A 17,042-nucleotide genomic window follows, 5' to 3' on the forward strand; every position below is an offset into this window, starting at 1 on the left:
ATGCTGAAGTTATAAGCAAAATTTTCTATATTTTCTTCTAATAAGTTTATAGCTTTGCTTTTTACTTTTTCCTTCTTAAACTAGCTGGGATTTTTTTTCTGGTGTGAGAATGTTTTCCCATTGTATTAATACTACTTAAATTTTCTGCCCTTTCCTGCTAATTTGAATGCCCTTTTATCTAAAAGTAAAGCCTCATACGTACATAGGTTTGTTTTCTGACTTGCTATTCTATTTCACTTTTCCATGTGTCTACTCCTATATTACTGCTGTCATGTGTTAATTACTCTAACTTTGTACTATGTTTTGTTATCTGGAAGGGCAACTCCTTTCCCCTCGGAGTTCTTTTATTTTTTTATTTTTTAAGATTTCCTATACATTTTCTCCTCTAGGTGACTATTAGAATCAGTTTACTAAGTTCCAACAAACATACTACTGGAATTTTGATTGGGATTACACTGACTTGATAAAATAATCTTGGGAAAATTGACATTTTTACATTTTGCTTCTGTATTCCTATTGTCACCATGGTCCCAAGGAAACTTCCTGTTTGCTTAGATTATATCCAGATTGCCACTATAAAGCAATTGTGTCCTATAGAACTTTCTGTGATGATGAAAATGTTCTATATCAATGATGTGTAATGTGGGTACCGAACACTTGAAATGTGGCTAATACAATTAAGAAGCTGAATTTTAAGTTTTATTTAATTTTGATTAATTTACATTTAGATGGTCACATGCGGCTAATGGCTACTGTAATAGTGCAGCTTTAGGCTATATGAACAACTATGTAATTGAACACTTTCATAGATAGTAGAGGTAGGTAGCAAAAGAGCTATTGACACCTATTGTGAAAGACACTGACAAAGGCATTGCAGTGAGAGAGCCTAAAAACTGTAATATTAATACAAATGAATTCCTAAAGAACTTAAACCCAAATCCATGTAAAGGAAAAATTGTTTACAAACATTTACGCGGTCAGAAAAACACAATTACAAAAACATGATGTGGAGATTTGCTCAAGAAAGAAAGGTCATAGCATATTAAAGGAGTTAGGAAAGTCTGTGGATGAAATACTTTTAGAGATTGACCTTGAAGGAATTATTCAAACTTTAAAAGAGAATAAGTCATAGAAGATTTCTGTTTTCTGAAGTGCAGGAAATAGTGAAGAGGGAAAAGAATGAGGTGTGTTTGGAGAATGTAACTATTAGTTTCATAGGACTGCTATAACAAATTACCACAAATTTTATGGCCTAAAACATTACAAATCTATTCTTTCACTAGAAGACAGAAGTCCAAAATCAGTGTCAGTGGGCTGACATCAAGGTGTAGGCACATTCAAATTCCTTCTGGAGACTCTAGGGGAAATTCTGTTCTTTGCCTCTTTTCAGTTTGTGGTGGCTGCTGGCATTCCTTGGCTTATGCCCATATCACTCCAGTCTCTGCTTAGGAGGTCGTGTTGTTGTCTTTGTGTTCAAGTTTCTCTCTGCTTCTCTCTTATAAGGATACATGTGATTATATGTAGAGTCTACCTGGGTAATCCAGGATAACCTCTCTATCTCAAAATCATTAATCATATCTGCAAAGATCTGCCCCCCCTTTTGGCCATATAAAATAATGTTCATAGGTTCTAAGGATTAGGACATGGACATATATTGGCAGCTCATTTTTCAGCCTCCTAATCCAGCCCACCAACAATCCAGTTTTGCTAGAGTAGAGGATGCCTGTGGCAGTAGGAATGGCAACAGCTGTCAGTCACTGAATGACTTGTATATGTGTGGTGCTGCATCTGTGCTATTCCATTTACTCATTACAAGAATTCTGTGTAGGCATTAGATGAGAGAAGAATCTAAGGTGATTATGTTTTCCACCTTTGATGACTGGGAAATGGTGATTAATAGAAATTGAAAAGTTATGAGGAAAAATTGGTTACAAAGGAAAAAAATGAACTCGGCTTTGGCTGTCTTTACTTTAAGGTCCTGTTAGGTTATGCCCAAAAAGAGTCAACCTCAGGAGAAGACTAAGAACTCTGAATAGAGATCTCCTGCAATTTCTGACTTTTGTTTTCCTCTTTAGGATGAAGAAATAAATTGTAAGGAGCACTAAATTCAAAATCAGGAGACCTGGGTTCAAGACTTCCACTTAATAACTGTGCGAACTGAATAAGTCATTTCACTTCTCTGAGCTTCAGTTTCCACATCTGTAAAAGAGGAATAAAAACCCCTCCCTGCACTCACACAGTTATTTGTAAGGAATAAATGAGATCATATTTGTGATGCTCTTAGTGCAATAATATATGGTCTAATGTAAGCATCCAAATGTTTGTAAAAAGCAAAATTATTAATATGTCAAACAAATATTTTAATTTTGAGGTTATATATCTTATAGCTATCCAGATCTTAGCAACAGTTTATATTAGCTTTAAGTGTCTCTTTATTGGCTGCCTTTCTCATTGTTCAAACTTTCACCGCTTAAGTATCTTAAGCACCACCCAAGACCAATTCCCTCCCTAAGTGGATGACCTAAATTCTACTTTGTAGAAATAATTATGGCCATCAAATATGAATCATTCAACTTCCTGTTCCTATATTTAAAAATGTACTATATCTATATCCACTTTTACTTCCTCCCAGACCTCAAGTAATATCCCATCTTTTGTCCAAAGTGAATATATCTTTCTGTATGCCCTCTTGATGCCGTTTCCTCCACCCTGAGCTCCAAGTCGCGTAATAAGTACCCTGGTGGACATCTTCATTTGGATATCTCACTCCCAATTCAGAATCTCGAAAACAGTCAATTATTTCTCCATCCATCCTCCCCACAATGTTCCCACCACTCACCCCTGGACCTTCCTCTATTTCTTATCTTGTCAATGCCATTACCAGAAACTTGGATAATTTTTGTCATTTTTTACTCATTTATTTGCTATCCCTGTATTCATTTCAGTGAATGGCTAAGTCATGTTAGGGTTTGGATTCAGGCGTTCATTCTCTCTGTCCTCAGCCCTCTGTCTTATTAGTCCTCTCCTCTCTGACTTCATTGTTGCTCTCATTATTGCTCAGATCAATTCTCTTCTGAAGTAGCCTCATTGCTTTTTGTCTTGTCTCATTCCTGTCCAGTGTACCCTTTACTGTCATAGGGATCTGTTTAAAACAAATCTGCTTTTAGAATCTTTCCATGACATTCCAATACAGTACAAAGTCCAAACTTCATGCACTCATCCTTTGTCACTCATTCTCCTATCCAAGTACCAGGCACAACTCTGCTTAGTTTCTGAGATCAGACGAGATTGGGCGCATTCAGGGAAGTCTGACCATAGAAAGTCCAAAGTTCAGAGAAGAACATTGTCTGATCCAGCCCACCACACTATCCCCTTTCTATTAGTCCCACTGAACTATTCCCAATTCTCCATAGGTATTCTGCTTTCTAATCCTGTGCCTGTGCTCCTTTTGTCTAGAATGTTCTGGCAACTTCAATTTCTTTTTTTTTTTTTAATTTTTATTTTACTTTTTTTGGGGGGCATTCTGAAATCTTTTTTTTTTATTGGAGTTCAATTTGCCAACATAGAGCATAATACCCAGTGCTCATCCCATCAAGTGCCCCCCTCAGTGCCCGTCACCCAGTCACCCCCACCCCCCACCCACCTCCCTTTCCACCACCCCTTGTTCGTTTCCCAAAGTTAGGATTCTCTCATGTTCTGTCTCCCTTTCTGATATTTCCCACTCATTTTGTCTCCTTTCCCCTTTATTCCCTTTCATTATTTTTTATATTCCCCAAATGAATGAGACCATATAATTGTCCTTCTCCGATTGACTTATTTCACTCAGCATAATACCCTCCAGTTCCATCCACGTCGAAGCAAATGGTGGGTATTTGTCATTTCTAATAGCTGAGTACTATTCCATTGCAACTTCAATTTCTAATGCCATTTGCCTGGTGAATGTCTGCTCATCTTGCACTATTTAGTGCAAACTTTACATCCCCTTTGAAGCCTCATCAGGCTTCCCCAGGACGAGCTAATAAGATCTTCTTGGAACCTCTGCTGTACCTTATACATGACTATCATTTCATCTGTAATCAGTTTGTTTCTCCCTAACAGACCCACATACTTGGAGTGTGCCTTGAGCAGCTTTGTATTTTTAGTGCTTAGCACAATATCTGGCACAGAGTTTTGTTGAATAACTGAATTAATTCTAGAGCTCTTAAAGCTATATGATGCTTTAGAACATATGGAGAAAAGAAGAATTGATGTAATAATAACTTTTGGAGATTAATGGAAACACATGGTTATGACTCTAAGGAGAATACCTATTTACCTCCTAAATAGCCATGGTCCAGAACCCTGGTGATAAATTTCAGGAAGTCAAGAAAGCAAATGAATGGGCAAACCCTTCATAAGCCCCAGTAAAACATGAGACATTTCCCAACATAAAAGAGAGCTCCCAGATCTGCTGGAGTTGGAGGGAAGAATTTCTTACTGCTCATTCATCTCAATGTTAACTTGAGCTACATTTATGCTAATAGTATTTATTTTGTAATCACTGTTGATTTGCCTTTCATTGTGCCAAAAAAAAAAAAAAAGATAAATATTAAGGAAGAGGAACCAAAACTAACATCACAGCTATAACTTATTTATAGGGGCACACACCCTCTCTGAACCATAAAATTTCTTGATCTGGGAACTTCCAAATCCAAAGATTCCATGCTTAACACTTGATTATAAATCTATACTGGTAAGGACTAGTTTTCTAAAGGGAAAACATTTTGTCAGATATGACCTGACAAATAATTTTAAAGTAAGCAAAATTCACTGCACTCTCATCTCACCCCAGGCACATAAAGTACTTACAGTATTTCCTGCTTGCCTGGGGCTGCCTCCTCCCCCTTGGCTCCCCACACAGATCTACCTCCTAATGCAAAGTACTGTACCCTGAACTGCTCTTTCTATATTGAAACTTATCTGTCTGCTTTCCAAAGCCTATCAAGACCTGCTTTCAGCAGGGTGCCACTCGGAGACTGATGAGTTAATTTACACTAACATCATATTGAGTAATAATTCCAGGGGAATTTATATTTTAACAGGAGTATATTGGATAAATAAAACTTAACCCTAAGAGCCAATCTAATAAAGGGATATTTCTCACTGTCTCATATATCTTCCATGTCTTTTCATGATTCAGTGTCTTTAAACATGCTGAACCTTCTGCCTAGAATGACCTTTCTTACCCCACTCCCTCACCATCTCCAGACTGGTGAACTCCTACTCATTATTTAAGACCCAGCTCAGTGTCCCTCTTTTGCTAAGAAGGCTTTTCTACATTTCCCAGGCTGAATTGGTTACTCCCTCTTACTATTATTTTTTTAAGAGATAGGGATGGGTAGAGGAAGAAGAAGAGAATCATAAGCAGGCTCCATACCTGGCACAGAGCGCAACATGGGGCTTGATCTTAAAACCCTGAGATCTTGACCTGAGCTGAAATCAAGAGTCAGATGCTTAACCAACTGAGCCATCCGGGTGCACTCCTTCTTGACTTTTTTTTTTTTTTAATGTTTTATTTATTTATTTGAGAGAGAGGCAGAGACACAGGCAGAGGGGGAAGCAGGCTCCATGCAGGGAGCCCGACATGGGACTCCATCCTGGGTCTCCAGGATCACACCCCAGGATGCAGGTGGTACTAAACCACTGCGCCACCAGGGCTGCCCCTCCTTCTTGACCTTTATAAAATGTTGTATACTTGCTGTCTTGATTTCTTTTATCTTTTATGTACTCTTCAAGTGACTTCAAGGTGACTTCTGCCCCCACAAATTCAATGCACTTAATAACCTCCATGCGGTTAAATCAAGTGGATATATTTCTGTCTTCATCTTTCTTGACCTCTCAGCAACTGACACTACTGACCACCACCATTATCTCTTTTAGTTTCTCCACTCCTTCTTAGAACTCTCTTCCCTTGGCTTTTACTCTTCTTTTATCTCTCTTCCTTAATCTCCTTTGTTGGTTTATGTTCCACCTAATCTAAATGTTAGAGTTCCTTAAGGCTATGTCCTGGCCCTTTTCCTTCTCATGTTCTGATCTCCCAATAAGCAAACTCTTCCCCACCCCTGGCATTAATTAGCTGCCATATGCTGATGACTCTCAATTTTACATCCTCATCCCAGACCTCTTTCCTGGGCTCCAGACTTCCATATATAGCTGCCTATTCAATATGTCCACTTGGGATTTCACATGTGCTTCAAATTTAGCAAGTTCAAAACTTCCATTGTTCTTTACCTAAGAGAACAATACCTTCATCCTTGAAGTTAGATAACTAGAAGCTGGGAGTCACTATTGACCTGCCTACCTGTTCTTTACTGTCATATCCAGTTGGCCATCCTTCTGACTTTACCTTCTAAATTTTTTTCTCAGTATTGACTTCTCTTTACCTGCACTGTCACCCAAGCTATCACCTGACTACTACAACAGTGTGACTCATCACCCTGTGTCCACTTGTTGCTTCCAGTACCTTTCTACACTGCAGGCAGAGTACTCTTTGAAGAGTAATTCATCCATTTATTCATTGAGAAATATTTGTTGACCACCCACTATGTGTAAGTCATGACCAAGACAGGCATGTCCCTGATCTCCTGGAGCTCTATTAAGAACTTATGATTGGGGGACCCTTACCTAAAGGTAGGGAACATTTCTTTGAGGAAATAATTTTTCACCTGAATCTAAAGAATGAGTATGAATTTACTAGGCAAAGAGATTGAGGAGAAAGAGCATTTTAGGTAGAAGGAACATCATGCACAAAGGTCTAGAATCAGGAAGAAATCAGCTATGAGAAAACTGAGAGAGAGTGACAGGTCAAGTGAGGAGGTGAGGGTGGTATTGCTGGGCAGAGCCAGGCTTTGGGGGGGGTTTCTAACAGAGGTATTCATGGGCTTGGTAGCCCCCTCAAACAGCCTGCCACAGTGGATGAGTGCGTGAGTTGCAGGTGTGAGCATTCTGAGGAAAGAGGACATAGCCTTCATCAGGGTCTTATAGCCAACGTGTGACACCTCTCCCTCCCTAGAAATGTAAGGAATCACTAATGGTATATGGAAAAGCCAAAGTATCGACTTTGGACTTTGTCCTAAAAACAGTGAAATGTCTTTGGAAATTATTAGGCCAAAAAAGTAACATGGCTGAATTGTAAAATCCACACAGCAGGGATTTTTATTTCCTTTGTTTACTGATGTGTCCCAAACACCTACAACAGTACCATGCACAGAGCTGACAGTCAAGAAATAATTACTGGATGAATGAATGTCTGTTGTGGCTCTTTTCTATTATGTTGTATTGCATTATGTTATACTAATGTGTTTAATGCCTCTTCCTATAATACTTGATCCCTGAAAATGACTGTGTTTTATTCATCTTTATATCACTAGAGATATGGTCCGAGTGCCTAGCACAGTGCCTGGCTTAAATTCAGCTTCAAAATGCACTCATTCATTCAGCCAGTAATTTAAGAGCACCAACCAGGTGCCAGGAACTGAGACTACAAAGATAACTAAGATATTGTGGCTAACTGAAAGGGGTTTATCTCTGGATGAGGAGACTAGTAAGTAGGCCTTATAATACCATGTAGTAAATGCCACAAAAAGGGTAAGAACAGAACACAGCCCTAGAGATGTCATGAAGGCCATTAGGCAGAGGAAACTACAGGGCTGACCCTGGGCCTGGTGAGGAAGGGAGAAGCAGAGCATATGAGTGGGCATTAAGAGCAAAGTCCAGAGGGAAGTGTGCAGGGCCCTTTTGGAGATCTGCAAACTTCAGGGCTTTTTCCAGATGTACTCCTGAGGCTCTATTGGTAAGTGGATCATAGTAGCCTCTTGTTAATCTATATAAAGGAACACTCTAAAGGCTAGCTGTTTAAAATATAATATGACGTGCATTAGAAATCACTTGATCATCCATTGTTGCTCACATCATGCAGGTAATCTGTCTAGACTGCCTGATCACGGGCCCTTTGCTTGCCTGGTTGGCTTTGGCATCAAATATGCAAACTCAGCCATTTGGAATACACCCCAAAATGTTTGTATGGATAAATTTGTTTGTTTATATAGTTCATATAGATTATTCATCTATGTTAGAAAGTGTCCCTTGACTGATCACATACTTGCTTTTGAACCCACTAGTTTCCCATAAACCTTTGAGAGTTCCCAGGCCTCACCGGTTACCTTGAGATTGTATACATTATTAAAGATGTTTTGATGAACTCATTGCAATAAACTTACAGTTCTTAAACTTGTAATAAAACTCTGGTTTACTTTTGAGTCAAGAAGACAGAGAAAACAAAGCTACTAAACCATCAGACCAACTTGTCGTTTGAGGATTTGTACATCCATCTTCCTTTCTTCTTTTTTTTTTCATCTCCCTTTCTTTTTTTTTTTTTTTTTAAGATTTATTTATTTATTAGAGGGAGAGAGGCAGAGACACAGACAGAGGGAGAAGCAGGCTCCATGCCGGGAGCCCGATGCCGGACTTGATCCCGGGACTCCAGGATCGCGCCCTGGGCCAAAGGCAGGCGCTAAACCACTGAGCCACCCAGGGATCCCTTTCATCTCCCTTCTCAGTATACCCAGACTTGATCGAAGTGAGGGAAATTTCATTTGAACAGAAAGCGTGCCCAAGCAACATTTCTAGAAAAACTGAATTTTACCAAGTACTTTTCTTACAGTCACACTGTAACAAATTCATCTCCTAGATAAAGAAATTGGTTTTTGTGCTTGGTTTTATGGTGCTATTTCTTTTCCTTTAGAACAGACCATTTCAAACTTTTACATATCTAAGCCAAACAGTTATTTGATGAACAGTTCTATTTATTATCTCAGAGTTTCAGTCTTCTCTCTATATAATCGATGTCTTAGTTTAAGCCAAAGAGAATTTGTGGTTTCTGAGATCTGAAATTCAAATGCATTTTAAAATAAAAGAAAAATAGTGATTAAATTAGCTGTCTGTAGATCCAGTCTTTGGTACTTAAGTGCTTTATTGACATTTCCACTATTTTGTAGTAGTAACATATCAATAGTAACAATAACCTGTATCTATAACAGAAAAAAAGGGTAATGTTCAAAACTTTACTAGATATCCTGACCAGCCTTGCTTAAAAATACCTATTTTATTCCATTTTCCTACCAAAGAAAGAACAGAGGATATTGAAAACCCTTTCCTCCCATCTAGTGGCTGGAAAATATAAAAACTCTATGTGTTTCTTGGAATTTTAGGCATTAGGGATTGTCTGACAGATTATAATACAACCATTTGTTTACTTAGTTAAGCAAAAATAAATTTAAAAATCTTTACCAAAGCAGAGCCCAATGGGAAAATATATATATCTATGATGATTCACTAACTCTCCTTTAATCAATAACATAAACTTCTCTTCAAGCAGAAAGAAGAGCCATGGTCCTTCCTAATTCATTAATCTGAACATATGATAGAAAGGATAAGGCCGTATATTTCTGATAACTGAAATTGGGACCTCAATTATATTTGTTTCTAAAGCAATCAGAGCCCTAGATCTCTCCTGACCCTTAATTGCTCCTTATTGGCCCCATACCTTGACAACTCTTCTCTTAAGAGTTGAATGTCCTGAATGAAGAGAGCCAAGAAACTGTCCCTGAAACTGGCTGCCTCCAGGGGACCTCAGCTCCTGAAACTTGGAATATGAGACTCTGATACTGGCAGCAGGGCCTCTATGTAGGGCCAAACCAGCCCACAGGAAAGCAGGTTTGGATCCGTTATGCAGCTAGAGGGATTAATGCTTGGTCTACCTGTCTTGTATATGCCTTGTGCAGACGTCAAAACCTCTCCTGAATTGTGCCTCTTTGGTGATTCTCACAGATTCAAAGAATGAATTTTGCGTACAGTCAGCAAAGTTCTGAGAGCTCCAGGAAGAAGAGGAAGGTCAGCGAACCAGTGAAAGCCTTCATCCCTGACAGAAAATGAAAGATGCCTTCGCTGCATTTATTCTAAAATAATTTTATTTTGCAACAAACATGCATGAAGTATCTTAATTAGGAAAGTAAGTTCCAAAAAAAAAAAAAAAAAAGGAAAGTAAGTTCCTATCACCAAAACCTTTTACTAAATTTGTTGCTCAACTTTTTTAGTCAGTTTACTAAGTGCTAAATTACTGGGTAGGACATGGGTTCACATTGCCACAAGGAAACAAGGTCACCAGGGCTGCCTTGGGATAGCATTACTTCAAGGCTGAGTTAGAGACGAGACACCCTTTATATTTGTAAAAGAACCACAGCAGCTATTTTGAAAAGAAATAAGCTGTTGTTCTCAAAGGAAGGAGGATTTTCTTTGCATAACTAAACTCCCCAGGTATTTAGTCTACTGTGAAATGTTGTAACTTGTTGTAACCCGTATACTGGAATCCCTCTATAGCTTTATTAGAATTCCCACAGAATTACATAGGATGTATGTGGTGGTGCTTATGCAGGTGTGATTTTTTTATGTTAGCTTCAATCACGAGATTGATCAGCTAAGTGTTGAACCAAAATGTACTCTCCCTGTAAAGTTTCTCAAATCTGGCCCTACGTCCTGCTCTGTTGGCCACCTGAGACAAGCAATAGGCTGCAGTGCAGGAGCCTGGCTCCCTTCTTAAGGCCCACATTGAATGCTTCCCAACAAACACTTCAGTTTATCATTCTGTTACCTGCAGATGATGTTATTAGTTCCCTTCATATTCTGGGAGAATTTTGAAAGACTTGATGATTATTATTAGATGAACAATAAATGACTTAAAAGTGTTTTTATTATTTAATAACATGGAATTTAATAATTTAATGTAAATGAATAGGACCAATAGGTTAAATGTTGAATGTATGTGCTTTCCAGTTGAATTAAAACCAAGACACAAAGTATTTTTTTACTCATATTTTTTTTTCTTCACTTTGTTTGGTGTTTCTACAAATGTAGTAAGGATAATTGCACCTGGAATGCTTATTACAATACAGATTACTGGGCCTGTTTCATTTCTCCTAAATCAAAATTTCAGGGAGTGGGGTCCTGTGGAGAATTCCCAGGATTCTAATGCACGCAAAAGAACCCTGAACCTCTGACACAGACTAAGAGGAGAACCTCTGGGGCCAGACATGTACTTTAGCCAGGAGAAGGCTGCGGGTTATCGTAACAGAGAGGAAAATCTGAGAAAGCCTGCCTGTCCACACTACCCTTTTCCAGACTCTCATCCAGGGCCTGCCAGGGAGGAGCATTTTCCCCTCTCCCAGCATGATAAATATACTCATATAGGCTTACTCTGCCATTGCAAGGAGGAGGGAAAGGTATTGGGTTTATTATATCCTTGATAGAATTGTAGCCTGAGTCACTGCAATTTCTTTTAAGAGAATCATATAAAGAGATTAGCTGTCTAGTAGAGGGATTAAGTTTATTTTGTGTCTCTCCAGAGAGTAGATCTAAGACCAAATTGGTGAAAGCTACAGGAGGTCAATCTGGCTTGGTATAAGGAGGAGCTTTTTAACTCCACAAGTTGCCAGAATTTTGAAATGGGCTGCTTCTCAGGTAGTGAGCATACCTCCACTATAAGTGTTTAAATGCAAAGGAGCTTCACAAAGACTCTAGGAGTCCTTGACTCAAAACAAATTAGCAAATAGTCAATCTGGATTTCAGGAGAAACGATTTTGTTTAAAAGGGGAATTTGGCTCTCAATTTATATTTATAATTTTCATAACTTAGCCTAAGACCTTTTAGATCAAAGTCTGGAATCTGAATTTGTCTAGAAAATGTCTATAGTGATTTTATTGTCTCTATTAACACCCTTCTTCCCCCAGAGGAGCAGTCTTTTATCAATGCCAGTAGGTGGAATGTGTATGTCCTGTGTGTTTGTGTGTGTGTGTTGCCAGGCCTGTGCCCTTGGCTGGGCATGGGCACACAGAAGGAGATTTATTATAAGAGGACTTGAGGGCACCTGGCTGGCTCAGTTGGAAGAACATGTAACTCTTGATCTTGGGGTCGTGAGTTCAAGCCCCATGTTGAGTATAGAGATTACTTAAAAATAAAATCTTAAAAAAAAAAAAAAAGAGGATCTGAGAACCATGTAAATATGAAGTAGCCAGTTTTACACAGCAGAACTCATATATGCAACCACCTATCAAGATTGGAGGATATTCAATTCTATTTATTGAATGATTTATTGGGAGGAAAAATCTTTAGTCTATTCATTTCTGGCTTTAGATAGTAATGGAATGAGTAAACAAGTTCATCAAGGAGCTGGAACTTCAGTGAAAAGAATGAAAACCTAGACCCCGAGCTGGGGAGTCGGGACTGTATCACACTAGCCATCCCCGTACCCTGACTGTGCTTGGTTCATCAGCATGCTTACAAAGACTAGATGATGACAGCTTGGAAACTGGGACATTGTTAAATTAAAAGTGATGCAGGGGAAATTTGATTTCTGCTGTTTGGGGTTTTTCTGTCTTTACAGAAAATTGGTTTAGCTGGAAAGAGATGGGGTTAAGCTCACGATTGCTGCTAGCCTTTGAAGCCAGGCACTGAAACCGCACCTTCATTTCCCCTCTTGCAGGTCCCTCTGGTGTCTGGTTCTTTCATTCTCCAGCTCACTTCTGCCAGGAAGAGGCTGGAAATGTTCATCAGTGTCAACGCTGCATTTATACAAGTTCAAAGTTGTGTATGTGTTTTAAAAATAACTATTAGAGCCAGTTTCAGTGTATCTTAGAATTGTCAATTTGTGGTTGCAAATCCAATAGTATTGGATGTTTAGAGATTTCCACAGATTCTTAGAGTACAAATAATTCTCTGTTATAATCATCACATTCAGAAGGACAATCTAGATGATAAAACAAGGCTTAACATACTGCTTGTAAAAGTTAAGGCAAGGTCCTCTATACTGTAGGAATCTAGATTCTATACAAGTGGGAAAATGCCTTTGGTTATCCCAAACATATCCTCTCTTTTTCTTTTTTTAATATTTATTTATTTGAGAGAGACAGCATGAGTGGGAGGGGCAGAGGGAAAGGGAGGGAGAAACCCAAGCAGACTCCATGTTGAGTGTCGAGCCAGACATAGCACCAGATCTCACAACCTGAAGATCACAACCTAAGCTGAAACCAAGAGCCAGATGCTTCACTGACTGCACCACCCAGGCACCCCGGAAATGTATCCTCTTTAGAAATTATTAGTTTGCATTTTTTTAAAGGCAGTATTTTAACTATTACTGTCTGTTGTGTAATGAGGCCCTGGCTGAGACTTGCTATGCAGTTTGCAGTTTCTGTAGAGGATGAGAGCATCCTTGATGGCCTTAATTAATAGACTCTTGGGTCATGCAATGGAAAAGCCAAGATCCTATCCAGAAATGGAGAGGCTTGAGATACTCTGCTCGTGTAAATTCCCCTTGGGTGCCTCTGCAAATAAGGTGTTATCTTCTGGGAGTGTCACAGCTGTTGAAACTGATTTTTGTGAGAGGTGGTGGGCTCTCAAGAACTATTAGCTGGCCCTGTGGGAGGTGGTAGGTAACGGACCCTATAACCTAGCTGGAAATTGCATGTGAGACTTGCTCGGTAGGAGTTCCTGGAGAAAAGTCTCATTAAACATTTCAGTCTGGAAAAAAACAAAAAACAAAAAACAAAAAACAAAACAAAACAAAAAAACATTTCAGTCTGGTCTTAATTATGCCAGGCAGTTCAGCAGTATGGGGGTTTCCTCATGTCAGGGGGTCGGGGAGCAGGCTGACTGAGGTAGTCAGAAACATCTCAGACAGACTGATGGAACATGGAACATTCCTTAGGGTCTGAAATACTTAGGGACAGAAACCCAGTGAAAGAGTGGACTTTGGGGGAATCACTATTTGGGTATTGCAGAACTCCTTAAAGCTGCAGAAGTCTCAGACCTCTGGGTTCCATTTGGATGATTACTGATTAGCACTGGGGTAAGCAGGCAAAGTTAAGTCTTCATCTTCCTTTTCTCAAAGTTATATAGGAAAAGCCCGGACTGCTGGCTTCAAAACCAGACTGCCTTTTTCTAGACAAGTTATTTCACCTTCTCGCCTTCAGATTACTCAATCTGTAACATGTAGGTAATGATGGGACCTACCTAGTGACCCTGTTGTGAGGATTAAGCAAAGTAATGAAAGCTAACTGCCCAGCATGCATACAGACAGTGCTTAACAGGTGTTCACCATTTTTGCTATTTTTTAACTCTTGGCATGTCCCCTTCCTTAGTCTCAGAAGCTCGTGATCACGGTACTGCTTTTTGCCCACCTGGAGAATCTGCATCAACACTCCTTCCAAACCTGTGCTAGCAATTGAACCATGCTCCCAATTGCCTCTGTTCTCAACACCTTCCCTGGTCCTTTCTCCAGATTCAAACTACCTTTTTCTTGATTTTTTTCCCCATTAGAGAGAGAGAGCATAAGCAGAGGGGAGAGGCAGAGATAAAAGCAGACTCCCCACTGAGCAGGGAGTCCGATGTGGGGCTCAATCCCAGGACCCTGAGCCAAAGGCAGATGCTTAACCAACTGGGCCACCAGGCACCCTGAAACTACCTTTTTCTCAAGACAGTTTGATGGCAGGGAAGCATCAGATTAGGTTTAATGTGCTGCCCTCTCACATTTGCATTTTAAAACAGAAGCTTGTTAACAAGAAAAATGAATCTCACCTAGGGAATGTGATCTGAGAACAGATTGAATAAACAGAGAAGAAAGTCTAAGGAGAACTTTGTAGCTGTTTTCAAATATATATGGAGGTGTTGTGACATGCAGGGAACCACAGACACTACACAGACCCGGTGGGAAGAAGTGCAGGGAGGCAGATTTGGGCTCGTCATATTGAAGAATTTCTACCCTATGCTTTAACAAAGTGCCTGACACATGGAAGGCAATCAACATTTTAATGTTTTTGTTAACAAAGATGTCAGCTGGTAACTGCCTCTGGCTGTGATGAGTTCCTCATCACTAGAGGTGTTCAAGCCAAGTAGACTAGGATGTTGTCCCTTTGGATAAGAATTGAATTTCAATGAACACCGAGATCTCTTCCAGCTGTAAAATTCTATGATGCTTTTATTTTTAATTTTTAAAAAATATTTATTTATTTGGGAGAGGGAGACAGAGAGATCAGGGAGAAGGGCAAAGTGAGAGGGACTGAGAGAATCCCCAGCAGACTCCCCATTGAGTACAGATCCTGAAATCCTGACCTGAGCTGAAACCAAGAGTCAGCTGCTCAAATTACTGAGCCACTCAGTAGCCCCATTACATTTCTCTTAATGGTAGAATTTCAACTTTGGAGCAAAGGGACATTTTAGAAATCCTTTCCCCAAAAAGCATAAAGTGGTTAAAACTGAGGGTTCTGGAGTTAGACATTGCCTAGGTTCAAACCCTGATCAACCTGGTTACTAGTTGTGAGACTCTGGGCAAGTTATTTGTTCCCTCTGTACTTCAGTTTACTCATTTGGGAAATGGGGGCAATAAGAGTGTCTTCATCACAAAGTTATTATGAGATATAATTGAATTAATACAGGTAAAGGGCTTAGAAGAATGCCTGGCACAGAGAAAATTAATGCCCACTACTTGTTAGTTATGAGGTATTACCTGATACCCTTGCTACTCTCCAGCTTTTTATTTTTTTATTTAAAGATTTCACTTATTGGTTCATGAGAGACACACACACACAGAGATGCAGAGACAACACAGGCAGAGGGAAAAGCAGGCTCCATGCAGGGAGCCCAATGAGGGACACGATCCCAGGACTCCAGGATCATGCCCTAGGCCAAAGGCAGGCACTAAACTGCTGAGCCACTCAGGGATCCCATCTCTCCAGCGTTTTATGTCTTTTCAGTATGTGTAAGAAGATCCTTTGTAACATAATTGACCCTGACCTGGTTTTTTCCTAAATCATATGCCAGCCATGACCACTGTAATTAACCAGTGCACTTTCTATCTCCTATAAGCAAGCTATAAAGCTAACCAAGCAGACAGGGCCTGTGACGCACTGTTTATGAAGGATCCTGCCGATGAAACACCAATGATGGCCATGGACACGTTAACTCTGCTATATGCCTGGCAAGTGGTAGGTGCCCAGTAAATATTTGTTGAATGAATAGATGAACTTGGCAGGGTTCTTATTATTTCCTACGTTTTATTTATTTATTTTTGATTAGGTAATACATCCACATGATTTAAAATTCAAAAGGAACAAAGGGCTATATAATGAAAAACATCTCTCCCACCCTGTCCCCAGCCACCCACTTCCCCCTCCTGGAAGGGTAACTAACATAACCACGTTCTCATATATCTTTCCAGACCTATTTTAGGCATAAATAAGTAAACATAGTAGCATATGCACATTCATTTCTTTCCTCTCATTCTAAAACAAATGGCTACATACACCGTTCTAGGCCTGTATACTGAAGAGGCCCCAAAGAGGGGGTGAGCATGGGCACGTCAAGGAGGGATTAGAGAAAAGAGCTCAGAGAAGGAAAAGCAACCAGGAGACTTTTGCATTAACCCAGATGCAGAGTGATTAGGGCTTGGACTAGCACATTAAAAAGGGTTTGTCAGGGAAAGAATTGTCTGGGTTTTTTTTTTTTTAACCTTACCCCAGGGTAACCGCCACCACAATCAAGATATAGAGCATTTTTTGTCACTCCCAGAAGTTCCCTCCTGTCCTTTTTGGCTAGTGCCCCTCCCTGGGCCCACACACCCACTCCTCTGCTTTGTCAGAGTTTTTTAGCTTCTGTGTTTCGGCCTACATGGCATGGTGGGACCTCCACTCAGCAGAACTAATCACCATATTAGTCAACATTGGGGGTGCTTACTCTGGGCCAGACACTCTACTAAGCACCTACATAGGCTCATTCATTTAATCCTCTCCAAAACCAAATGTGGTAGGTACTGCTGTTATCTTAATTTCAGAGGAGATACCTAAGACACACAGAACTTAAACCACTTGCGCAAGGTCACACAACTAGTAAATAGCAGAGACAGAATTTTGAACCCAAAGCAATCTGCTTCCAGAGACTGTATGTGAAAATAATCAAGA

The 17,042-nt window shown here is 39.8% G+C and overlaps 1 protein-coding gene across 6 annotated transcripts in view; it reads left to right on the forward strand.

Moving 5' to 3' along the window:
- Window positions 1-12,711, forward strand: part of HORMAD2 (HORMA domain containing 2) — an 88,558-nt gene extending 75,847 nt beyond the window's left edge. For 5 of the 6 annotated variants that reach the window (XM_038575623.1, XM_038575622.1, XM_038575626.1 and 2 more), the window contains one exon: window positions 9,868-10,100. In XM_038575623.1, coding sequence (XP_038431551.1) covers window positions 9,868-9,972 — 105 coding nt within the window. In that variant the 3' untranslated portion in view covers window positions 9,973-10,100. Of the gene's footprint in view, window positions 1-9,867; window positions 10,101-12,574 lie in introns of those variants that run through there. The other variant, XR_005379368.1, reaches the window with a different exon arrangement.
- The last annotated feature ends 4,331 nt before the right edge of the window (window positions 12,712-17,042 follow it).

Source organism: Canis lupus, chromosome 26 (genome assembly GCF_011100685.1).
Source record: "Canis lupus familiaris isolate Mischka breed German Shepherd chromosome 26, alternate assembly UU_Cfam_GSD_1.0, whole genome shotgun sequence".
NCBI classification, from domain to species: domain Eukaryota; kingdom Metazoa; phylum Chordata; class Mammalia; order Carnivora; family Canidae; genus Canis; species Canis lupus.